The sequence below is a fragment of the Colletotrichum truncatum genome, assembly GCF_014235925.2.
Source record: "Colletotrichum truncatum strain CMES1059 chromosome Unknown Contig_0004, whole genome shotgun sequence".
Lineage (NCBI taxonomy): Eukaryota > Fungi > Ascomycota > Sordariomycetes > Glomerellales > Glomerellaceae > Colletotrichum > Colletotrichum truncatum.
In genome coordinates, this window is record NW_027222401.1 from 1,147,522 (window position 1) to 1,172,352 (window position 24,831).

General features: G+C 54.2%; 4 protein-coding genes across 4 annotated transcripts; 1 reads left to right on the forward strand and 3 right to left on the reverse strand.

Moving 5' to 3' along the window:
* Positions 1 to 6,375: 6,375 nt before the first annotated feature.
* CTRU02_207109 (uncharacterized protein) lies at positions 6,376 to 8,478 on the reverse strand (the record flags this gene model as incomplete). Its single annotated transcript, XM_036719509.1, has 2 exons — positions 6,376 to 6,434; positions 6,510 to 8,478. The coding sequence occupies 2 exons, from the start codon at positions 8,476 to 8,478 to the stop codon at positions 6,376 to 6,378; spliced, it is 2,028 nt and encodes a 675-aa protein (XP_036589216.1).
* Positions 8,479 to 10,140: 1,662 nt separating this feature from the next.
* CTRU02_207110 (beta-lactamase-like protein 2) lies at positions 10,141 to 12,123 on the reverse strand (the record flags this gene model as incomplete). Its single annotated transcript, XM_036719508.1, has 4 exons — positions 10,141 to 11,020; positions 11,089 to 11,353; positions 11,416 to 11,538; positions 11,619 to 12,123. The coding sequence occupies 4 exons, from the start codon at positions 12,121 to 12,123 to the stop codon at positions 10,141 to 10,143; spliced, it is 1,773 nt and encodes a 590-aa protein (XP_036589215.1).
* A 1,616-nt stretch (positions 12,124 to 13,739) lies between these two features.
* Positions 13,740 to 18,871, reverse strand: CTRU02_207111 (rho guanyl nucleotide exchange factor; the record flags this gene model as incomplete). Its single annotated transcript, XM_036719507.1, has 2 exons — positions 13,740 to 14,714; positions 14,771 to 18,871. The coding sequence occupies 2 exons, from the start codon at positions 18,869 to 18,871 to the stop codon at positions 13,740 to 13,742; spliced, it is 5,076 nt and encodes a 1,691-aa protein (XP_036589214.1).
* Positions 18,872 to 23,549: 4,678 nt separating this feature from the next.
* On the forward strand, positions 23,550 to 24,333 carry CTRU02_207112 (superoxide dismutase; the record flags this gene model as incomplete). The annotated part of the gene is made up of 3 exons (XM_036719506.1): positions 23,550 to 23,940; positions 24,007 to 24,255; positions 24,311 to 24,333. The coding sequence occupies 3 exons, from the start codon at positions 23,550 to 23,552 to the stop codon at positions 24,331 to 24,333; spliced, it is 663 nt and encodes a 220-aa protein (XP_036589213.1).
* Between the last annotated feature and the right edge of the window lie 498 nt (positions 24,334 to 24,831).

Sequence of the window (24,831 nt, forward strand, 5' to 3'; positions counted from 1 at the left end):
AACCTCTCAAATCCCAATTCTCCTTTCTGCAATTGTTGGCATTGTTACTGCAAGTGTGCCCTAGTCATTCCATCTGAGGCATGGCAAGACAAAGCAATGCAGGGAACGTTATCAAAATACAGCATCAGCACGGCCTGGCATCAGCAATACCGCACTGTCGACCAGCCAGCCAGCTCGGTCCGGACAGCTCAGGTCGGGTTTTCAGGTCTTCTTCCTCTCGGGGAGGCCTGTCCTTCTCTACACGTCTTACTCACTGCCGTTGCCCACTACTTTTGCGACACACAATGCCATCCCGGCTGACCAACCGAGCTCAACCAAGTAAGGTGATCGGTAGTCTCGCCAAGAACCAAGTCTCATCATGCTCTCTCCTGGAGCCATACTATGGCTTCGACATTGCGACAACGCACTGGCCACTCAATTCAATGCAATGAACGCCTTTCCACTGGACGACGCGACTGGGAGTACCTGGGCAACACCTTGGGCCCTTGGCACCCTGAGTCCCACGGGTCCACCCGTTACTGTTCCACCCCATCCAAAGGGGGAAATTCCACAGCCTAAGCAGCCCCCCAAGGGTCCCCGACGAGCCCCCGAGAACATCCAGGAACCCTGCCTTGCATGGCTGCATTCAGCAGACCACCGTGGAATTCAGGGAATGAACGCGAGATGGGCACCCAGACTACGCCGTATGGGGGACGTCGATGACACGGAATGATGCAAGAGGGGCGAAAGCGCCGGCGTGGGATGGACCCTGATTGCCATAGCTGTGTCGAGACCTCAATCCCGTTACCCAGCCTGCAAACGCTCTCAAAGATAATGATGGCCGCCGCCTCCATCGCGACAGACCCAGGGTTTACCGGCATCTGGCTTTGAGTTTCCCATCAGATTTTAACTCAACACTTGACAATAGTTACACCCGCTCGTGTCAATGACAAGTATGCTGGCCGCGTGTCTGAGTACATGCAGGGCGCGAACCACTTCTTCAGGAACCTCATGGGCAGCATTGGACTCTGGAGTCACAGACTCACACGACCGCCCGCAAGGGCGAAACATGCATGCGCCCTTCCAAGTCGACATTTGACATTTTGGCCCCAGGGCGTGTAGTACAGAACTTACTTTACCTGCCACCTGCAAATCTGACATCGGTTTTGAATGTTCCCAATTTTATGGACACAAAGCCATCGTCATGCCAATTTCCAGCAGCAGCAGCGGCGGCAATATTATTCCATCAGTAATCTCGACCCCCTTCATTAACTGGTACTGCCGCAGCTACCATCGCCTGCCAACATCCTCAGGTGATGCAGCTTCAGCCAAAGCAGGATGCACTAATTGCCAGCCAGCTAATTAGAGCCTCACCGCTTTTAGTTCTTTTGGCGCAGCTAGACCAGAACGCTCGAGCCCAGATGTGAATCCAGAAATCGGTCAGGAGACCACAATCCGATAGCAAACGGCTATGGGCACAAGCACGATGGGATCGAGACGCAAATCCATAGCGATAAGAGCAGAGCTCGTTTATTCGAGCTAAAGCAGACCTTATCTAGAAAAGGGTTACAGACTATAATTATGGCTTTGTCGGTACCAACCACAAGTTACGGCTTGTCGGCTCCGAGGACTCGCTGAAGCCATTCAGCCAGCAATTGACATGCCACAAGCTTCTTCGGATTTGCTCTGCTGATGGCGGACCTCCCCCCCCCCCCCCCCCCCCCCTGGATCACTCCCTCCTTAAAACAGCAAAGGATCTCCCGCAAGGGGCGGCAACAAGGGGATATTCTCCCTGGCCCTCCACCACAAACCCTGTGGTTCAGAGCAATTGCCCTCCGTAAGAGAAGTCTGCAATGCAACCGCCCATCGCCTACCGCATCTCACCTGCTCCATCTTTGCTAAGGGGTGTCAGACGCCCGGGGTAGCAAATTGTGGCGTTGGATGGCTCAAAGGCATGAAAGCCATTCGACGACACCCACGTCATGCTGGTCTTAGACCTCCCGCCAATGGCTCCAGACGCCAGACACGAAGAACAAACAGCAGCTGGATAACCTGCCCCGACACCCGAGCAAATGAAGCCAATGCCTTCCAACTTCGGTGGTTGTTTTATCATGATCAGGGTCATAAAAAAAAAAAAAAAAAGCCGGCTTTCTTGCTCACTGATGATCAGCAGCCACGATTCAGACTTCCGAACTGGCCCCCCCTGCTAGCTGTCTCGGAATTGGGCAGCAATCCCTAGGTTACGGCCCTTTACCTTCAACGCAGACAGAGCGTACTCTGTGCATACCGGGTGATTACTATGTAATAGAAGCGCTTGCTCCCGATCTGGATACTAATCGTCCTTCCTGACCAGGTGACGCTGAAAAGGACTTCCAATTGAAAATATTTATCCTGCGGTGGGGGAAGAAGACTTTATTTTTATTACACTCGCGCTATTTACAAATCGGCTGCAAAAAGATGCGATATTAGCCTTATCGCTAAGATAATATTGATGTGCAATTCATTCGCTCTAGCACAACCCTTCCTCTTGGCCAAGCTTCTTTTTGTCACCGTTGATGCATTCTCTTTGTCGCCGGCGACTGCCTAAATTTTGCGGGGGAGGCAGCAGTATTCGCCCAGTATTTTCTCTCCAGAGCAGACGATCGGCCGTCGATACACACAAACGGAAGAAGGAAAGGGGGAAAAAAAAAACAGAGGCAGCCTTCTGGGAGCTTCATCGACAAATGGGAAGAGAAAAGACCTTCTGGCCTCCACTTCCGCCCAACGTCTGAGTAAGCCCGTCATACCCTGGAAGCTGCAGCCCCAGCCAAGGTGCATATCTACATCCTAAATTAAGACGTTCGAGAAGCGGCAGATGAGTGGTCACAGTATTCTGGAAGCTCACCGCCGATGCCAGCGCTACGGCACGTCCTAGCTGCTCCTCATACGTTTAGACTGCACGCGCGTCTCAAAGAGAGGAGAAAGCGTGATAGCCCATTTCCATAGTGTCGGTTCAGGAATGACACTCATTCTCCTCCACAAACCAACCAACACTCTCCCCAGCTTTGTCCTACCGTCACTTGGGACGACTACACGTCGAGACTAGCAGAAGCTCAGTCCGCACTCGGCAGTAAGCTTTGTTGGAAAGCCTTTGGCACTTGCTTGTACAGGGCTAGTGTGCAGATACGGCGCCGTCAGCACCGAGGCAACCAACTCTCCACAACCCCATAGCGTACATTGTGCTCTCCTCTCCATCCACCATGTCGCGCACTTGTCTCTTCAACCGCTATCCTGGCTTTGTCGCTAGTAACAGTCTACGATCTTCTGAAACTGTGGCACAAGACTTCAGAAAGTGTGTATCAACACAAGTGCAGGTCTACTTCAACGACGACACGCCAACCTCTTCCGTGACTTCCAGGACCCCCGCAAAGCCAAGCAGTCCAGAGCCCCGAGTACCGTTTAACCAAAGGTCGATGCGCTTCCAGCCAACGCCGATCGCTTTCGGATGTCCCGCCTCGGCCAATCCACCAGCAGCGTAGGCTTCGCGGATGGGTCCCTCAACCACACCAACACCCCCCAGCCCGCCCTCCCCTGGTTCGCTTTTGGCTCCGACGGCTTCTTGGCGCCTTGCTCACCGAGTCTGCGAGTCGCCTGATCTTGCCTGCTTTAAGGCAGTTGTTCCAAGGCACCACAAGTCACAAGATCGCAGTTGCATGCCATGAAAGCTGAATGACGGCGGGCACATACAACCTAACACGGCTGGGTGTTTTTGTTTCAACTCCGAGATTGGTTATTGTGATGGGCTTGGTTGGAGGTACGTTTGTAGACTACACAAGTCACGGCGGTTGACGCGCGACACCGTAAATGAGTCGAGGGACAGCGTCAGGTAAGTACCCGCACGCTGATACATGATAGCCGCTGAACAGCCCTGACCACTGATGCCTCCTGTCATTTCCCCGACTCCTTCAATTACATGAACTGTACGGAGTACCCGTACTTGAGGATGGCTTAAGTGACCATTTCCGTACCCCATGTCCGGTTCTCCGAAGCCTTGAAACGCCATCGGACCATCCCACATTATGCCCCGGGCCGTACTTCAAAGCCATGAACGCTTCTACCCTCCAAGTGCCTGCCCTACCTCCGGGACCTCGGTAGGATGGAGCTAGGGAACGGCCGGGGGTCCTGGCCGAGCTTTCGACCGACCGCTGGCGTATTTGGGATCGAAGCTCCCGTCTGGTGCCCGGGTTTTCATATCATCCTTGAGGACTACGACGTTGACCAAGCGTGCCAACTTGACTGTTGACCACAAATCACCTTTTCGACGGCTGCAGCTCCTATCTGCCGTGATTCGATGACGTTTCGGACAAGTCAATGTTCGAGGGGGCAAATGACTTTGTCATCCAGGATCACGTCCGCTGATTGTTGATGGCAAATCCACTGACTCGAGCCACCCCCTCCTCGGCCTTTGCCCGCTGCTCCAATCTTGAGATGAACCTTGCGGCATGCGACACATGAATCGACAGGGGAAAAAAAACTTTTTTTTTTCTTCCTTTTTTCCTTGATCCCTTTCTGCCCATCGACCCGTCTGCGCGCAGCGGCATGGCACCCAACTCCACAATGATCCCGCCGTATATCTCGTATGAACCCGATCCCTGGCGCGCGGAGGGTGCGCTCCAAGGCTGTTTACTAGTGTTGCTGTGAAGACAAAAGTGGAGTTTCGGTGCCAAAATGGCATCACTAACAAGACAGACTTCAGGAATAGTCACTTGCCTTGTGTGTTGCTTGTTCTGTTCGCGCCAATATCCGACAATTCCCCGTATGTCAAATTGGAAGTCACCTGCCTGAACTCCCAAGTTCAGGATTTCAATTATTTGAAACACTGAGCTTCTTCTCAGCAGTTATACTAGGCTCGGGTTGTACCGTTTCATCCAAGTCGTGAGTAAATTTACTATAAAACTCTTGTGGTCAGAGTAGCTGCGAGACAAGATGGTATTCATTCGTGCCGGACAGAAATCTTGTCTTTTTAGAATACAAAACTGATGTAGCCACCATCCGGCAACATTGATTCACACAAAGTTTTTTTCCTCGTTTATCAGTCCCCGTTCAAGATGTGGCTATTTGCAAGAGTTGTCGCTGCCGCGATGAGGAAGATGGTTGAAGACAAGGAAGAGGCTTGTTGACTTTTCGACGTCAGACTCATCTCTCCGCACGGCGAGGCCGGAAGGTCAAACTCGGGGTTTTGGACGGTGTACATGCGGAACATTGGAACACGGGGCAAATGACGAACGCGTCTTAATGGTGCGGAACGAATCTATAGCCTAGCTGATATACTAATAAAACATGAACCAACTTTGAGAATATGAAGCAGGCGGTGATCTGATGGAATTCTCACGGCAGAATGAAGTACGGATTGATCAAGATATATGTATATATATATATGGCCACACGTACGAAAAACAAAAGGGGAAAAAAAAAAAAGAAAAAAAAAAAAAAAACTGGCGATTATCATAAACCTGAACTACCTTACAAACTTGGGGAGAGCCACTCATAAAGCCAGTCTCAGCCCATAGATCGATCACCCTCTGGGCGGTTTTTTTGACGAGCCACCAGATCGAATCTTGGAAAGAGGCCAAAAAAAAAAAAAAAGGAAACCCTCAAGAGCCGATCTTGGCAGATACCGGTCGTCGTTAAAGTAAAGCCCGGCATCTGGAAATTGCAGGGTACCATAGTTGTTTGTCAATAGTGTACAAAAACTCATTAGTTCCAAGATCAATCGAGTCCTTGTTTTTTGGTTGTTGAAATCATGATTCATCTATCTACCGGATTTAAAGTTTATTACACATCGTTAGAACACGAGTCAAATCATACAAAATCATGACAAAACTTGATCCGCCATCTCGACATAGGAGGAAGATGAGGGGGTGGCAAGATGTTTGTTGTCGCTGTAGATCATGAGTGATATCCCTCAGCCCGTAACCCATCACGTACGAGTACAGTCTCGTCAGGGGAAAGGGGGGGGAGGATGTACACGGGCGCAAACGGCTCAGCCGAGTGAGAAACAAGAGTAGTAGAGCACGCGCGCGCGTCCATTCGTCACCCGTCTGACTCGTCTCCCGGGGCGGTCCCCGTCGTCGGTCGTACCCCCTGGGGCGCTGGTCCTTGGGCAACGGCGGCCCGGAAGCTCTCTCCACTTTCGTCCCAACACCTCGGCTCTGCCCAAAGCTCCATATGCAAGGTTGGCTTTGCGGATGTTGTGCGGTACGGGTACGCAGTGTGAACATGTAGGTGTGTGCGAGAGCGGTTATCCAGGCCGGATGCCGTTAGTTTAAACCCTCTCGTTGTGTCAAGGTTTGGAAAGGCTGTGCTGCCTCCTGCCAGCTAGCTCCTCGCCGTAACGACATGGACTGTCTAGCATAATCACGCTGGACGCTGGCCATCAGAATTTCCGCGCCCAGCCTGCGGCGCCGCGTACGTCGCTGCAACTCATACACTCGTCAACATGCATTTACAAAGTAAAAAAAATCAACAGGAACAAAATCTAAACTACATACGTTGCGCGGGACCGTAGCCCTGTGGGGGATACTGTCCCGGCTGCGGAGGCTGGTTTGGCGGGTACTGGTACTGATAGGGATAAGGGTACTGTTGGGGGTACTGAGGGTACTGTTGCCTGTACCGGCTCTCCTGCAGATAGGGCGTGATTGCCTGGTCGACGAAGTCAGTCGTCTTGTTGATCAGCTTCCTTGCTGTGGCGGAGCTGAAAAGGCCAGAGTTGGACTTTACCGGTCCTGCAGGTGGCGACACATAGTTCAGTCGCGTGGGAGGCGGGCCATACGGGCTCAGGGGCACGCCGTAGCCCGGCGTCGGGGGTGATGTTCGGGGAGGCAGAGGCGGGGCAACGGAGTGGTAGCCTTGGGGCCCATTGACGTAGGATGACTGCTGAATAGGCGGCGCCGCGTGGGGGCCGTGAGGGTGCTGTTGCGAGACTGGTGGGCTGGGAATTACTTGCCCCGGCTTTACTGTGCCGATGTCCGCCGGAGAAAAGGGGTAGGCGGAGGAGAGGGAGTTGCCGGTTGGGTGTGGCGAGAGCGGTACCGCTGTTGGCGGCGGTTGATGTTGCTGGGTCTGCGATGGTGCCGGGGACGCGTTTGCGGGACGGCCCTGGGCCACGGCCTGGTCGTATGACGGAGGCGGGGCGGCGTAGGGTTGGTTCGCGGCCTGCTGGGTACTTGATACCGATGCTGCTGGGCTGTGGTGTGCCGAAGGGGTTTGAGCAGGGGACACGGCATCAGGGCGCGCGTACGATGGCTGCTGGGGGAAGTAGGAACCCAGAGGGAGCGTCGGTGGCAGCGCGGCCTGGACGTAGACAGGGCTGGTGGGAGCCGCTTGCGTGTAGGCTTGCGGAGGATGAGCGTGCGAGTAATGAGGTTGAGGTGGTTGAAGGGTAGCATAATGTGGTTGCTGCGGCGACGGTGCCGCAGGAAGTCCTGGGGGAACAGGAGAAAGAGGTGATACGACGGTTGAGGTCGCAGCAGATACTGGTAGTTGCGGGGAGCCGCCAGCCGGTCGGGGATGGAGAGGCAGCGTCATCTGGACTCCGGGCGAGGGTTGGGGGCCCGAGGCGGGACTCGTCGGGCTCTGTGGTGGGTAGGTCCCGGCCGGGACGATATGCGGTGGATATGTCCCTGCTGGAGGGATCATAGTTGGAGAGGTAACTGAGGGTTGATGGGCGGCGAGCGGCTTAGGACGAGTGAGGTTCAGCGGCGCCGGTGCCAGTTGGACTGGATCTGCAGGTTCCTCATCACCTTGCTGGGCAGGTTGTCCGGCCTCCGGAGGCGACTCCGTTCGAATCTCGGGCTGCGGGGCAGTGATCTGAGGGTTGCTGATGCTATGTGATCTGCCGACTAAGCTCACATCAGAGCCTTGGTCTGGCTTGGCCGAGCTGGGGCCCGTCTTTACGATTCTCAAGGGCTGCACAGAGAGCGTCCCGTCCGGAGCCGCGGCCTTGGTTGGCGAAGTCGAGTCCTTACGACAAGGGATATCGTCGGGCAGGAAGAAGCCCCAGGGGTTTGCCTGGGCAGGTGGGTTTGCCGGCGACACAGGATTAGAAGCGGCAGATGAGGGCTTCAACGGCTCTGGTTTGGCGACGGCCGGCTCGGCGGACATCTCGAAGACGGGGGGACCGGCATCTTGGCCGGCAGCTGATGCGGATGACGTTGGCCTCGAGTTGGCAGATGGTGGTGGGGCTTCTAACTCGGCGAGGAACTGTTGGGGCGGGTGGTGAGGAGGGGCGGCAGCTGGAGCGGCAGCAGCATACTGTGGTTGCTGGGGAGGATAGTAATATTGTGGCTGCTGGGGGGTTTGGTAAGGAGCGGCATAATGCTGCTGATATTGAGGCTGTAACTTGGACGGCGACTGCGGTTGTTGTTGCTGTTGTTGGGGAGGCGGCTGGGTATAGTATTGTGGTTGTGGTGGGTAAGGAGCATGATGATGCTGGTCTGGGGGTCCTCGACGGGTGCCCATTTTCGATCCACCTTCACTGTACACCCTTCCGACGTGTGTCTATTGCGTTTCCGAGCCTTGCGATAGGGCGCTTCTTTGCGATCTTGTAGTTGTTTGTTTACTTGAAAATGAAGAAGTAGAAATTAAAAGGAGGAAGAGGGGAGAGGGAAAAAAAACCACACACACACACACACAGATGAGCTACCACGCTGCAAAGAGGCGGAATAAAGCCAAGGCTAGCCTTCCCAGCCGCAGGACCTTCTCTATTCTTGGTTAGCTTCTTTTTGGGCAATTGTAGGTCCCTTTTTTTTTCTTTTTTTTTTGATGGCAACGTGGGCCACCATAAATCAGTCCTAGCTTCCCTAGGACAACTGGACACAGACTTGGACACGGGGGGGAAGGACGGTGACGGTGACGGTGACGGGGAACATGGGAGATGGAGCTTGGGAACATGGGGAGGGGGACCCAGGGAAGGGTTCACTGGGGTCGATTGGGTATGAGCGGAGTAATTGTCGAATGACCTCACTTTCAATCCATGTTTGCCCCCATAAGGCCGTCGATTAATTACCAGGCTGCACTGTAACTGCATTGCACTGCACTGCAACTTTGCTGCTGCCTGTGCACATCACTCTGCTGCGGCTTGTTGCTGTACCTGTTTCCCCCCCCCCTTCTCTCTTCTGTAATGTTTTACCGTCTGACAAGGCGCTAAGCTGATCTCCTACTGAATGTGCCGGGGCCGGACAAGAGAAAGAGGGTGCCTCGCTGTAAGCCTGGGTTTGGGCCCCCCCTCCGCCAGGGGTCATCAGTACAATGCCATCACGGGCACCCCACCTGTGATTGGTCGTGTCTGTCGCTTGTGCTATGTCGCTAGGGCTGAACTGCCTAGGCTAAATCTTAGCGGCAAACTTAAGGCTTCAGAGCTGAAGGTGTGACAGCAAAGACTTTTGTTGGCTCCCTCAACTACGGGTTCCAGTTCCTCGTCTTTTCCTGTTTTGGTATTTTCTTGGATTTTCACTTGAATGCCAAAATATCGGGACTTTCCTCAACTTTACTGGTGGACCACTCTGTGAGGGATTATCTGACAGCCTTTTACGAAAAATCAATGAATCACCGAAACCGTCTCGCTGGCGGTGAGGCGGAGCGAGCAGCTGCTTTTCGTCCTATGCCCAAGGGGCGGTATGCTCGACTTGTCATGTCTAACCGCTTGATTCTATTTTCAGGTGACCCCCTCCTCTCTCCCAGAGATGGCTGAACAGGTGGCCCAATCACTTGTCTCAACTTCAGCCACTTCTCAAGGACCTCTGACTTGTACTAGCAGTTGGCGTGGATGCCCAAGCCATGGACTTGGAACGACTGCCAGCTTCCCTGTGACCTGCATAAAGATGGACAAGTCCGATGGTGCTCAACGGCTGGCCAGCACTTACACGGTGTGTGTTGCTATGGTAAAAAGCTAGTTCCAACCTCCCACTCACCCGATGCCTGCACTGCCTCCATTCCTTGCATAGGACTCCTGAGAGGAAACCATCAGATAACGGTAAACGTTCTATGCTCAGGATCTTTCCGCTACGCTGGATAGTATGAATTCGTTGTACGCTTAAAGACATTATCAGGCAGAGTAGTATGGTTATGCAGACAGAACCCCCTGAAGCCGCCATTCACCAGAGTTGTGACCACCCAAAGTCATTACAACTCCTCAGACCAAACCCCAGACTTATCCTCGACCCTCTTCAAATCCACCCCGAAAGCCTTTGGCAAAATACTCTCAACCTTTCCATCCTCCCCATACGTAAACTCAAAGTGATCTATCCCCTTGTAGTTGTACGAGAGCCGGTCAATCGTGAACCACGTGAGACACGACGCATTCTTCCAAAAGGCCAAATCGTCGATCCGCTGCCTGTGCTCCGGCGGGAACGTGTCGAAAACGGCCCTCCACGCCGTCTTCTTCCCCCCCTCCCGCAAGCCCGTCGGGTACGCCCTCGCCCTGGCGTCCGGGTCAGGCGGCATGTCCGTCGCGTTGACGCCGCGGTGGCTGTACCGCCCCAGGTTGGGAATCACCTCGAACCCGCGCATGAACCAGTCCTCCACGCTCAAGCCCCAGCCGCCGTCGAGCCGTAGCGTCAGCCTAGAGTCGCTGTCCGGGTCCGCGTACGTCCCCGCGATCCCGTCCGCCGCCTCGTCGCGCGCCGCCTCGTCCAGCGCCCTGATCAGCGGCGGGAGGAGGTCGTTGATCTTGAGCTGGTAGTACGGGAACATGGCGTTCGCGACCTCCGGCCCCGCGACGAGGATCGACACGGTAAAGTTGTGCTCCGGCACGAGCACGAGCCCGGCCTTGTACTCGAAGATGTCGCCGCCCTTGGTGAACACCTCCACCAGCCGCCCGTCCGCCGTCAGGTTGTTCGAGATGAAGCCCTCCCAGGGCATGCCGACGAACGTGCCCGGCGTCGACGTGTGCGTCGTGGGCTTGAGCCAGCGCCGCGTCTTTGCCGCGCTGAGGAGCCGGTGGTGGAGGATCGCGTCGCCGAACTTGAGCATGTCTTTTGTGCTCGAGTACATTGCGCCGGCGCTGGTTTGTGTTAGTGGTGTGTGTGTGTGATGATGAGAAAGAGAAGCCGCAGATAGTAAACGACTTACGCATTAAAGATGCCCAGTTCCCAATCAAAAATCGTACTGTTCTCGGGGATGAACAACTTGCTCAGGTCCTTGGGCGGTGACGGATAGCTCGTGTTGCCCATGCCCACGGGGTCGAGGATGAGTTCCTGGAGAACCTGTTCAAACGGCTTACCCGTGGCGCCCTCCACCACCAGTCCGACCAGAGCCGTGCCGGGATTGGAGTAGACGGGTGATTGATACACCGGGTAGATTGGCGGGCGGCTATTCTTGAACACGCTCAAGAAGTCTAGGGGGGGAAAGCAACATGTAAGCCAGTGTAAGTCACCCACCTTCTCGCAATGGACTCACCTTCTCTCGTGCAACGCCTCTCACCCAAGAACCCTCCACAAGATGGGCCCTTCTCATCGGGGGACAAGCGAGGAAGACCCAGAGCCTCCCAGTCGCCTTCATACTGCGCCCTGTCCGTCATCACTACCGTTCGACCGCGAGTTAGCTCTCAACTCTCATCCCAACCGCAAAACCCCAAAAAAGTGGAAGAAACAAAAACTCACTATCTGCCCCGATGCCAGCAACATGCGCCGCGACAGCCTCGACGGTGACCTCCTCCCAATCCACGTAGTCCAGCTCCCCACCCTCGGGCCGTTTGCCCCTCAACTCCGGGATGAACTTGGTAATCGGGTCGTCCAAGTGAATGACGTCGTCCCTCTGCAACGCCGCGAGGACCGTAAACACCTTGCTCACGCTCGCCAGCCGGTACACCGTGTTCTCGTCGACGACGTCTGCGCCGCGGGGGTCGCGGTTCTTCGGCGTGTGGTGGAAGTCGAGCAGCGGCTCGTCTTCGAACGCGGACTTGACGCCGATGGAGACTGCGGAACCGTCAAAGTCCTTGGTCTCGGCCTCGACGGCGGCGACGAAGTCGGCGAGCGCGGCCCGGACGGCGGGATGCGCGCCGGGGTTCTTGGCCGCAGGGAAGACGGGGCCCAGCGGCGGACATGTGAAGGATGCCGCTGTTAGGGGCGCCAGGACAGTTGCCGTGAGCAGCGTTGACGAACGCATGGTTTGCGGTTGTTGTGATGGTGTCTTGTATAATGTTAGTGCTGTCTACCATTGAGTTGACATGGCATGGTTTTGTTTTTACTCACCGTATAAGAATCGAGTGTCTGATGCCTCCCACCTTGGGGTTACACTACAAAAAGAGAGTGACAAGCCTCAGAGTTCATCTGGTTGCCCATGAAGGCGTGAGACGCAGATTATATAAATCAGTGTATATATATGTATATACATGGCTCTCAGATTCCTCATTCAGAATAAATGCTGCGACGCGGGCCATTGACCTTCCACACTCAGCTTGGCGTAATCCAACCAACGACCACAGCGTGCATATACCGAGCATGGTAGGATCTGAATCCATGTCAGCCGGGTCCGCAGCCTCAACGGGGGGTCATGAAGCACGTCACATAAGACCACCATGTTGCCTTGCGGGTTCCACGAGGGAACGGCGGTAGATGTTGTTGGGTACGGAGTCTAGCGGGTGCGTGTTTGCTTGCGAATATCCTCAGTCAAACGTCGTAACCACATCTAAAGTCCACGTTATAATGTGAATCAACCATGCACAGTTATCCGCATAATAGTGTTGTGACTCAATACAAACAAGCCCTCAGTCACAAGAAAGACAAACGCAGATCGCTCCCAACTGTCAAGAAAATCACGTGCAAGCCAGTTCCAGCGGCGTGTGCGATTTACGTCTATAATGACGAGGCGGCTGATGCAATTCAAAAGGGAACTTTGGTCCCTCACGGGGACCGCTTAGCATCAGCGTAGGCAAGGGGTTGGAGAACTTGCGCGGCTCCCCGGTGCTTACGCTGATCCAGCTTACGAGGAGGACGGGGCCCCCGCAGGGCCCTGATGTGTCAATCATTGTGTCTTCCGTTTTGGGTAGAATTTCTGAGGTGGTAGTAGTAGGTTATTGCCCTGCCCCCTGCAAAATGTACTGTTGATAACGCTCGCTGGCAGGGGGTGACGATGTTCCGTCGTTGGTCTCAAGGTAAAGATGCGGATGAGATTGCGACGCAACTTGTAAAACCTCCACCTCATCGACAACACCTAAAATGTTCAGGTTATCACGATGAGATTTGGAATCTTGTCACATCTTCACATCTAGCATAAACAACAACAGTTGACATGGGAATCATTATATTCCTCATCACGGGTCTTCTAACCCCGTATGGATATCACACAAATATCCCAGCCTTAAAAAAAAAAAAAGAATGGGTGGAAGTAAACACAAAAAACGGTGTACCGGCCGTGGCCTCGGCGCACCAACCGCCATTTCCAACATGGAAAAAAAAAAATAAAAAAATTTACAAGACAAACTTGCTTAATTCTCATCCGCACACCCCGAACGCCTTGCGGTCCGCGCAATCCTTGTCGATTCTGTCATGCTCATCAGGGCGGATAGCCCTCGGAAGAGGCAAGACGAGAGAAAAGAAAAAAAAAAAAAAACAACACAAGCTTCGAATCTCACATTACTGAGTCCGTGCTGGAAACTCTGGATGGACTTGCCCCGGGCAACATCTGTCCAAACCGTGGAAACCACGAAATGGGTTTCCCCCTCTCGTCAATCATCAAGAATTCCCCTCCTCTAATCCCTCCTTTATCCCATTCACTCAGACCTATTTCTCCATGTGTCCATCGTTCAGGAGCATCTCCAACACGATCTGAACGCCGTGTTGCTCGGGATGGCTCATCGAGATCTTGACCGTTCCCTTGGAATCCTCCCCTGCCGGTGTTTGACCGCCGAGCCAGTTGTTCTGGTTGCTTGCTGTGTTGCCACCCGTCGGGCCTCTAACGCCGAAGTCGAGGCATCTGACATCGCGACCAGCAATGATCTGTCTGAGGCGACCGTTCTCCGCGTTACGTACTTCTACATAATCTCCGTTAAAGAGGAGCAGGTACTGCCCATACATGGTCGCGCTCGTTGCCTTCTTCTGCTTGCCAGAGTATTCCATGATGAGGGTGCGGCTCACGTCGCCGTGCTTGTCGACGTAAACAGCGCAGTCCTCATAGGCTAACAAGAACTCCTGGTCGTTCAGCTTGAACATGCCAAGCGGCTTCTGGTCGCGTATTCTGCTGGCGATGTTGGCGATCGCAGGCTGCTTGAGATCGGGGATCGACATGGTCTGCTTCTTATCGAGGGTGAGTAGCTCGAAACCCTTGGCTGTCGATACAGCAATGTAGCTCTGGAAGAGGTTAAGCGAATAGCACTCCGTCGGCAGGTAAAATTCGTCGTAGTCACGGAAGGAATCGGTGCTGCCTCCCATGCCCCTACGTCCACCAAACAGACGAGATCTCTTCTCAGTCGACTTTTGGAAGACGGGCTCGAGAACCTTGAACGTGTTGTGCATACCCTCCTTTCGCTTGAAAAAGACAAGCATGCGCTCCTTCATGCGGGCAGTAGCAAAGAATGCCACGTCCTTGGCCAGCCTCTGTGGCGCCCGTCTCGGGTTGTCGTGAGAAGGAGCCGGGAAGTTCGAAACCGGCGCGATCACATCTAGTGGATACGCAATGAGGGACCGATCCGCAATGATCAGACAGACCGAGAACTCCTCAAGCACAGCTATTTGCGTTACTCTCGAGGTTTGTACGCTCTGTATATTGTCAGTAAATCTGCATTAATGCAACGCGGGATTACTAGAAAGCTTACCCTCATCCAACCGCGGGGGTTTGTCGCATCGGAGATGTATACGCCGTAGTCTGTACCGATGGCAATAATAGACTTGCCAAACGCGTTGAATCCACAAGCGCAGTTGACTTGCGCCCTGCACACTGGTGCTGGGCCTCTTCCGGGTCCATAGACCTCTTCAATCTCCCGGACAGCGCGGTCGAGGGGAGTGCCTCGGATGGGCACACCCGGCTGCCTTCCAACAGCAGACGCCGCATCGTACACGAAGGCGCTGTCGGCGAGCACACGGAGGCGGAAAGGTTCCGCGTTTTGAGAGAACAGAGCTTTGGCGTGGCGCGTCTTTCCTTCTATAATCTTTTCAACCCACTCTGCTCTGGCCTGCGCTGATGTGGCGTACAGAGTGTACGTTTCGTGCCCAAGGTGCTTGATCTTGAAGGGGTAGAGAATCTTGCCTTCAGGGTCCGTAGACATGACTGGTGTGAGTCTTGCCGTCGATGTCGACCCGATCGAGGAGCTCGTAGCAACATGTTCGAGGCCGGGACGTTCGGTGCCGTTGGATGAGATCTTATTCAGTCTGGGATCCGACCCTCCTGTGCCTGTGGTACGGGTTAGGGGCGCCGTGATACCCTTCTGCTTCGAAATCGGATCGTCATTCATCGTATCGAGGAAGAGCAGAGGCATCGGAATCGGCTCCTTGGATACGTCGTATTTCTTCTCCCCTCTGCCATCCTTGGGACTGACCACCTTCGCTAGAATGAAGTAGTGGTCGAACAACAGGGCGTGCGTGTCAACCCATCTCACACCCTTCGAACCCATTCTTTGCAAGTCACCCTGCTTAATAAGCTCCCTGCCGAGATGGTCGAGGTTGAGGACGGAATGGAAGCCGGGCCTAAGGACAAGCATGGAGTTGAGCTCCATCATCTCCACCTTCTTCTGCATCTCGGCGACCTTGGTGTCACATTCCATGGTGACATTGCGAATCTCCGCGATAGCCCTCGCCAGGTTAGCCTTCTCCTCGTCATCCCGAATCGACTTCTTCTCGACAGTCTCGAGCAACAAAGAGTATCTCTGTAATCGCGTAATCGGGGTCTTTAGGAAATGCTGCCAGCCCAGACGCTCGGAACGCTTGTGCTTCTGCACTTGATCCAAGAAATTGCGGAATAGTAGGTTGCGGTCAGACTCCTTACGAACCATGTACTCAGCATATGGGAACTGGGACGCATAGTCGATGTACACATCCCTGGCTTTTCGGATCCACTCGCGAAACAGGTCCGAAAATCCCGTAATCCATGGCCCTTGCTCTTGTTGTCGGTATTTCAGCTGCGCCAAAAGGTTATCTTTGTTGACGATTTGCACGGCATCAGCCTTGCCAAACACAACCTGAAGGAATTTCTCAATCTTATTAGGGGGAATGATGGGCGGTTGGCTGTTTCGCAAATGATCCCTGTACAGGACACGAAGAACCTCGAGCTGATTGATGAACAGTTCTTCACTGTTAACGATCTCGTGTAGGACGTGTTGACGCTCAATCTCTTTCTTCGGTTTCTCGGCCAGTTCGGCGTCTTGGACCTTGTAATGCACATTCCAGTCGGCAGGTTTGACCTCTTCGAGAAGGAGCTCGTCCAGGTTAGCCTTCTTCAGCGTTCTCATGCAGTGGTAAGAGTAGCATCTGCCGCCCTGGGAATCGTCATCATGGAGCTTGGATGCGTAGCAACCCGCGCCCGTCAGTTGAGGCAATACACCAGATATTTGGCCGTTACCGAACTTGACCCACTCCTCTTCTGGGACCAGCACACCGGCCTCCAACATCAGTTGAGACACAAGAGTGCTGAGAAGCTCTGCATCGGCCACGTTGATGGTCGGCACCTTGGCGGTGAAGAGCTTGAGCAGAGCCTCCTCGACGGTCTTCTGCTTCAGGTCCGGCTCGCCGTCGGCCATCTCTCGAATCCAAGCTGCTATCCCACTTAGGGCCCAAGGTTCCGCGCATCTCTTGAGATCGCCGGCTGTCAGTTTAGACGGGACAAATTTCCTCTTTCGGCCGCTCGGTAGTGTGATCATATCATATGTCATCGATGAAGGTGTTCCAGATTCGTAGCCGTCGTACGGCAGTCCCTGTTGCTGCGCAAGTTGTTGCTGTTGCATTTGGTGCCTGGCCATCTTCCTCCGCTCTTCAGCCGCATCCGTTCGTGACCGAGTAGGAGCCTGTACTTGAGGCGTGTGACTGTGACTTGACAGAGAAATGGATCGCTCGGGGAATGGCGAATTGAGAGTGGTTGAGCTTTGATGATAATCGGATCCCTCGTGATAGAGTGTCCGAGAATCGTTGCTGAGAGAGTGCGAATGGTAGCTCCTAGTCGTCTGCTGTACGGAGAGCAAGGAGCTCGTATCGCTGCTGGGGCCGGGAGGCAGAGCCGGGAGGGGCCGACTTGAAAGTCCTGGGTGGTAGAAGATGTCTGGGTAGTCCTCTTTGTACGGGGACTCGCTGCCGCTCTGCTTCGAGTTGATGGACACTCGTTCGTCGGCGTTCTCATCAAAGCTTAGGCGGTGAGCAGAAGGAGCCTGCAAACCTCCAGTGCCGCCGTAATCAACTTCGGCATCTTGAAACGCCGGTGCTCTTTCGTATGCCTCGTGGGAGTACTCGGTGGGGTTGGGAAGCGGCCGTGATCCGTCCTGTGTCGGCGCGGGGGCGACCTCGCTACCGTAGGCCAGGTTCCCAGCGTAACCGCCAGCAAGCGCACCCAGGTCCATGCCGCCATAGTCTGTGCCGTCACTTTGTTCTTCTGGAGGAGGTGGGAGGGGGTTGACGGTGGCTGGTTCAGAATAGGAAAATGCTGCCACGTTGCTGAACCGCCGATCGTCCAAGTCGGCTTGTTGCATAGCCAACAGGCCCGCGGTTCCTTCCGGATCATCATCGTCGTCATCATATTGGACCGTCAGGGTAGGGTTGTTGCTACGAGCATTCGAGGTAGCCGATGATTGATGCATGCTTGCCAGGTCCGAGTTGTATCGTCGTAGACCCTGCAGTTCGTCGTCGGAGAAATTCTGACCGTTGATCGGTGCAGGACGGTGTCGCCCGCCAAGTTCCGCCTCGATGTCTTGCATAATGTCGGCCTGCAGTTGAGCTTGGTCCTCGTCGGTGGGGGTCGCGGCGCTCGGGTCCCAGACAGGCTCTTCCATCGGCCGGCTGGGGAGAGGGGCGTTGGTTGGATGCCGCGTCAGGCCGTGTTGCTGAATTTGCGGCGATGAAATCGGCGACGCCGCCGAGTCGGACCGTGTGGTTCTGCTGTAGAAGGAGGTAGGATCGGCAGAGTAAGCTGGGCCGACAGGCATCTGTGATTGAATCGGATACGGAGTGGATGAGGTGTCAGCTGCGTATGATGATGTGGAGTTGGCACCGTTCGTCGCATATGCGCCATAATTATTGCCGTAAGATTGCGAATACGATTGTTCGTAAGCTGAGGCTTGGGGATTCCCGGACGCCTGCATCGACTGGAAAGTGGAAGAGTATGAAGTAGGCGGCGACTGGCCGAATGTCGAGGACGGCTGAGACGTGGTCGGCGAGCCGTAGCTCTGGTTGTAATTGTTATAGCCAGAGTATGTCGGCTGCCGCTGAGGCACCGACGTCCCCGCGTAGGCAGCCGGGTTGTAAGCAGCAGGCGTATAGCCGGAGGGGGCAGGGGGAGTGTACGAAGTCGGCGAAGTAGTGGAACCGTATCGACTCGAAGGGTGCGGGTGGTATGGCAGCGATGTTGACGCGGTTGACGGGGTCCGCGCAAAGGCTTGGGGGTTGTAGGTCGAGTGAGACGACGTGGGAGGCGACGAGGCTTGATACTGATGTTGGTAGCCGGAGAGGGCGTTGTTCGTCGAGCCGTGGCTGTGTCGACCTCCAGAGTGGCTCGATCCAGTCGGGCTCGTCAGGAAGAGTTCGTCCTCGCCCCTCGATGCTGTATGCTGATGGCCGTGGGCTTGTTGTCTGTTCTGGTCAAACATGGCGGCGTCATCACCGTTGTTGAAACTTGGACGGCGGCCCAGGTAAGGAGGCTGATCTTGCGACTGGCCGGCGGTGGGGTATTGCACCGGGGGCACATGGCCGTAGCGGCGCTGGCCATCTCGGAAAGACATGGTGATGGCGGATGGTGATGGCGGCGAGATTGAGAAAGGTCCGTAGAGACAGCCTCGGCCGCTGGCTGCTATGTCGAGACAAGCAGGAGTTGGTCGAGAGTTGGTTGCATCTGATCGAGACAAGCTTGAGCGAGTGACAGTTCGCTGCACGGTGGTGCCGCGTTACTCAAGGGTTCGGTTCGGCATGCGCCAGAGACCGGGTCGTCGAGGGGTCGGTGATGGTATTAAAATTGAGACGTAATGATGAGGTTGGCTGGTCGTTCGTCCGGGGGGATCGCGGGGGGGTGAGCCTCGTGGCCGTAGTAGTGCGGCGCAGAACGGTACTTGGTAGGACTGGACTGACGTCTTTGGGCGGCGCTTTAGGGAGTGATGCGCGCGCGCGACAGCAACAGGCTGGGGGAAGATTGTGAGGCTGATCGGCCTAGGACTGTGGCAGCGGAGGCAGCCTTCTCGCGGGAAAGACCAGGACTCGACGAGGGGGGAAAAGACGGCCGGAATGGGGAGGAGTAGTATATTCCGCAAGTGAGTTGTAGCATCCAAGATTACTGGGTGCTGTGAAGAGTGTTGGCGGCTGTCAAGCTGAAAGTAGTGGTGAGGTGAGAAGGAGGATCGGTAGATGGGACACAGTGCGGTGCTTCTGCCTAAGCTAACGGCGAGAGCGATGGGCCAAGCCACAATACTGGGGCTACGGAGCGCAAGGCCAGAGGTTGTCGGGGTTTGGCTTGGGGGCTGGCTGTGCAGTATGCAGTGTGTAGAGCACAGGCGCAGGCAAATCGAGGGCAAATAGTGAGGCCCGGAATGTCTGTGTGCAATATCCAAGGATGGTGCCGGGCACTCTGGGGTCTTTGCTCTGCGTATCACCCCAAATCAGGAAGCGACAGTGAGAAGAGACGAGGGGGAGTTGAGTCGCATACAGGCCGTGTTCGTCGGGCGTGTTTCGCCTTGGCTACTCCCTCGATTTTTTGTTGCTTTTCTTTGGCAACGGGCGTCGCTGATGAATTAGGGGGAGTTACCTGGCCACACCAAGTGAAAATTATGTATATATGTGCGTGTATGAGTGAGTGAGAGAGGTGGGAGAGAGAGAGAATGAGAGAGTGGGAGGTGTGTCAGGAGGGAGAGCGAATGTGGATGAGTACGAGTGTGTGGTGTAGAGTGAGTGGGTGAGGGATTGGTGTTGCGTCCAAAATATGAGGCGCCAACAGGAACAAAAAACTGCCCACGTTACCACTTTCCCCGTAGACCGTACCCAACGCAACGCCAGGTACAAGTCGGATGAGTATCCCTACCCTATTGCTAAGAAAATTGAAGACTGGTGTGTGCGTGCGTGTGTGTCTTGGCTTGGCCGCACCAGATTGAAGTGGGATGAACGGGAACGGGGACAAAGTTGGATCGCCTGCCAGATTCGAAGTAGCCATAGGGCAAAAATGCTGTTGGAGAGTACCTGGCTGTGGAGGCTGGCCCAGGCTGGACTGGGCTGACTTGGTTGGATACGTCCAATTAAGGTGCATGTATGTACTCTGAACCCCATTTCTCGTCTTAGAACCTTGGTCCCCGAGGTACTTTACGTAGGTAAAGGCATTTTCATTCTCACTCTCATACAGAAACTGTTTGTGGGACCCGAATCTAGGACTGTACGTGTCTGGTATGTGTAATGTCTGTTCCGCTTCCAAATTCCGGAATGAAACGTCTGTCGGCATCAAAGAGTGCTTGCAGGAAGCGTATAACCGTATACCATCTTTATGAGCTGAGGTACCGGTTTTCTCTCTCTCCGAATGTCAAGTCAGCTCGGGAAATACACAAGGGGTAAAAATGGCCAATCACAATTTTTCATCAGTTTCGTTTCCCGGTGACATCTTATCCTCCAGGTTTCGGAAGCCGCTACTGTACCCGAAGCATGCGTCCATCCTTATGCCTACCTCTGTATCTTATTTTTCCCACGGGTTATAATTTTACTGGGGACATTTCTGTAACTTGTTCTTGCTACCTCGGCCAATGCTGACGACGGCCCATCATAATCATATCTTATCCAGTACTGTTTATTGGCCATTTGCGCATTGGCATTGGGGGGCCTCAGCTTTCTGTTCGCCGAGTTGCCGAGTAGTCACCCACTCATCTCTTCTCTAGCCTTAACAATGTCTCTCTTCTTCCCCCCACAAACACATCACGTTCCCCCTCCTCTCTTCCGATTGAGCCTCTCGTATTTCGACTAACCACACATTTTTTGGGCTATAGGCCTTGTCCGCTCCCTGCCCACACCCTGACCGCACGGAAAATTCCAATAATTCGGGGTCCCTGCTGGGTGGGTATTAATCTACTGCTAGCGAACCCCATCCTCGTATACTACTCGTCCACAAACGCCGGCTAGTACCACGCATCGCGACCCGCGGGAGCTCCAGAAATGCTCCAAGCTTCGCTAACGGTCGCTTTGAAACGCAAAAAAGGAAGGAGCACGTAATTCCTGGCTGCTTTTCGACGGTTACTGTTAGCCTTTTTCGTGAAAGCCCTCCTCCGAAACCAGTCGCGTGACACGACAAGAAGGTTATCTCTTCTAGAGCTGGAACCAAGACACTGTTACTATATGAGGACATGTTGGTGAGTGCTCTTCAATAGTCTTTAATGGTGCCGTGCAAATACGATGAAGGAAATAACTGCAGAATGAAAACTGTCAGTATTTGACACCACGTGTCCTCCAGGGTTGATCTTGGCCCCTGGTCCGCGCGATGCGGGAGACTTGGCCAGCCCCCGTTGTCTCCCGCATTTGGGTCGTATGCCAATTACTCTTGATGTAGACCCCGGGATCGTCAGCGGCGATGCATTCCCCTTGAATGTTTGCGTCTTCGTACTTTGAGCCACTGGCTGCTGCTACAAGCTGGAACGGAATCACCATGCTGTCTTACACCCTACCCGAGCCAGTGGTTTAGAGGCAAAGGCCGTAGGGCTGACAGTACCTGGATGACACGGCACGGCGGGATCGGTCTCCGCACCCGTCAAACCTCCCTGGCTGTCAAATGCCTGACCTGACTGGTTGGGGGCTGTCCTTATGCAGAGAGACGGCGGGCATCCTATGTGCTTCAAATTTGACCCAGCTGCAATCGCTCTCGTCTGCTATCTACGGTTTATCGAACCCTTGGGTTTTCTATCTGTTCAAAATTAAGAGCGCGCCAGCGTCAGTCAGCTTGTCCTGCAAAATTCGACAATGCCACTGAGACATACGGTCATTCTGGCAAGGCCGAAGAGAGCCCCAAGACACTCCCTGTCTAACATACACGAGCAAGCATGGCATCGTAATGTCGGGATAGGCACAACTCAATCCAGTTGGCGATGTATGCCTGGTGTTTGGTTTTGACCATCCCGGTAACTGCTCAAATGCGATCACGATAACGAGGCCGCCTCCCGATGTGCGGCCCCGCCAGCGCACTACATGGCCAGAGCTCCATGCTAGCGCACCTCATCTCGTCCGCAATGCACGAAGCTGTCATTAGCAGCCAACTTTATCAGTTTGAGTTGGCTGAGTCTGTAACTCCCTAGACCCTGCCACTGATAGTGTTGGAGGCGACCCTCATGCAAGGCACAACACAACAGCCGGGCGGTTGTCAATAGCCGATTCAAGTCATGCTCTCAACCTCAATCCACGCAGAGATATCAGATAGCATCGGAGGCCTGTCGTATTGCCTTACCAAGCCACCCGGCAGTCTTGGAGCAACTGCCGCTGGACTATGAGTGGCTTCTGTCGGCGATGTGTAACTCGAGAGTTCAAGCCACGGCCATAATGTAGAATGTGCTGTCCATCCGAGGTTATGAGGTTAATTGTTATTGCGGGTACGGTGCATCGCGGAGAAATGTCGTTTCCTTTCGCCATGCGAACAGGCCGAAGATCGGCTCTATCGCGGCTTAGATTCTGTAACGGAGCTCGTGCTTCGCTGGTTCTATGCCGCCGCGAAGCTATTTCATCCCACTCATGCGGCATTGTATCGTCATTTGTAAGCAGTCGCTAGTACCCCAGGCCTAATCAGCCAACCAGATCGACGCAAAGGCCAGTGGGAATCCACTTTGCCTCAGCTGGCAGTGATGTGATAATGTTGATGCTGCTCTGGAAGCGGGGCAAGTTGGTCCCCCACCATTCCAATGGAAGCTCTGCTTCGGCCGATAGCAGGAGGGGGAAAGAGAGAGAGTAGAGAGCGAGGTAGAGAGGGAATCCAAGAGCGGAGGGGCGAGCTTCTGGTCCTCGGAATTCCGAACTGTGCTTCTCCATTCCCTCCTTTGACGGGGAGAATACCTCATTGGGCGTCACTGACCTTTGTGCAAGCTTATGCCCACCCGCCCTCTTTGTGCTGTGCATGCTGGGCCCTCCCGAAACAAGGACTCCATCAGCTACTTCTCTCTTCTTCCCCTCTTTACCTCTGAACTTTCGTCATTCTTCTCCTCAACCACTGTTGATTGAACAACAATCTCAAAAAACAACCAACAACAAACCAATTTTTTAAAAAGAAATAACTTAAAAATCCGTCAAAATGGTCAAGGCTGGTAAGTTGGACCCTTTATACTAGGATACAACACACCGTTTCCCCATGAATGCAGAGCAGCGGCGCCGGGATGGAGGGGCACCCATCCAATTTGCGCTGGATTGAGCGAGTTTTTTTGTATGGGAGCTGAGCAAACACCCTGATGGCTCTGCGACATGCCTACGACTGGGAGCTTCCCGCTGGCCAATCTTGGAGCTCGAATTACTCCATCCTCGCGTCCGTTGCGTCGTTGCTCTCGATCCGTTTGGCCCAAACCCAGAGGTTCCCGTCCTTTCCCGTCGTGGGGAACCCGGGATGTTGCGTTGAAAGGGAGAATTGAACAAGGGGAGGATGAAGATCAACCAGATTCGCTAACCTTGATGGCAGTTGCTGTCGTCCGTGGTGACTCCAAGGTCACTGGCCATGTCATCTTCGAGCAGGAGTCCGAGTCCGCTCCCACCAAGATCACCTGGGACATCTCTGGCAACGACGCCAACGCCAAGCGTGGCATGCACATCCACACTTTCGGTGACAACACCAACGGCTGCACCTCCGCCGGCCCTCACTGTAAGACCCTGATTCAGATCCGGGGATGATGGGAGTCGAGAGCTCGCTGACAACGGTAATCTATAGTCAACCCCCACAACAAGCCTCACGGCGCTCCCTCCGACTCGGACCGCCACGTTGGTGACCTCGGCAACATCGAGACCGATGCCAACGGCAACTCCAAGGGCTCCGTCAACGACTCTCACGTCAAGCTGATTGGCCCCGAGTCCGTCATCGGCCGTACCGTCGTTGTCCACGCCGGCACCGACGACCTCGGCAAGGGCGACAACGAGGAGTCCCTCAAGACTGGCAACGCTGGTCCCCGTCCCGCTTGCGGTAAGTACTTGATTAATGCTTTAAGGATAGTCCAGAAAGTAACAAATTTTCGCAGGTGTCATTGGTATCTCCAACTAAGAGTGCGGTATACGAGCTAGCTATTAGCTTGACGGACTTTGGCCCGAGGCGGGGTTAATTAAACCAAGGTGACCTCGTCTGGAGCTCCACGATTTTCAAAGTCGTAGTGATGGAATCTATGCTTTGATAGCACTATCTTGCACATCTGTGCCGGGTCCATAGTCTTTCCAAAAAATCAAATTACCGTAAATAAGTTACTGTTTAACAGTGAATTGTCTCTTGGAACCAAGTGAATGCCTCTTACGATGTGACAGCACAGGTGGGGCTGTCTTCTAACACTGTGAGGGGTAGAGATGACGTGCACACCTCTAGTGCCTAGACCGGTATTTAGGCCTTCTTTTGTTTGGTGAATCTCCTCACCAAAAGGTCTGAAGTACTCAAGCAGCTGTAGCTGTAGTGTAGGATAAGGAAAGGCAATGAACCGTTGGGTTGCCTGCCTACAAAACGCATACTACGTAGTAAAAGTTAAGGATGTAACAGTCTTCTTCAAGGGGTCTT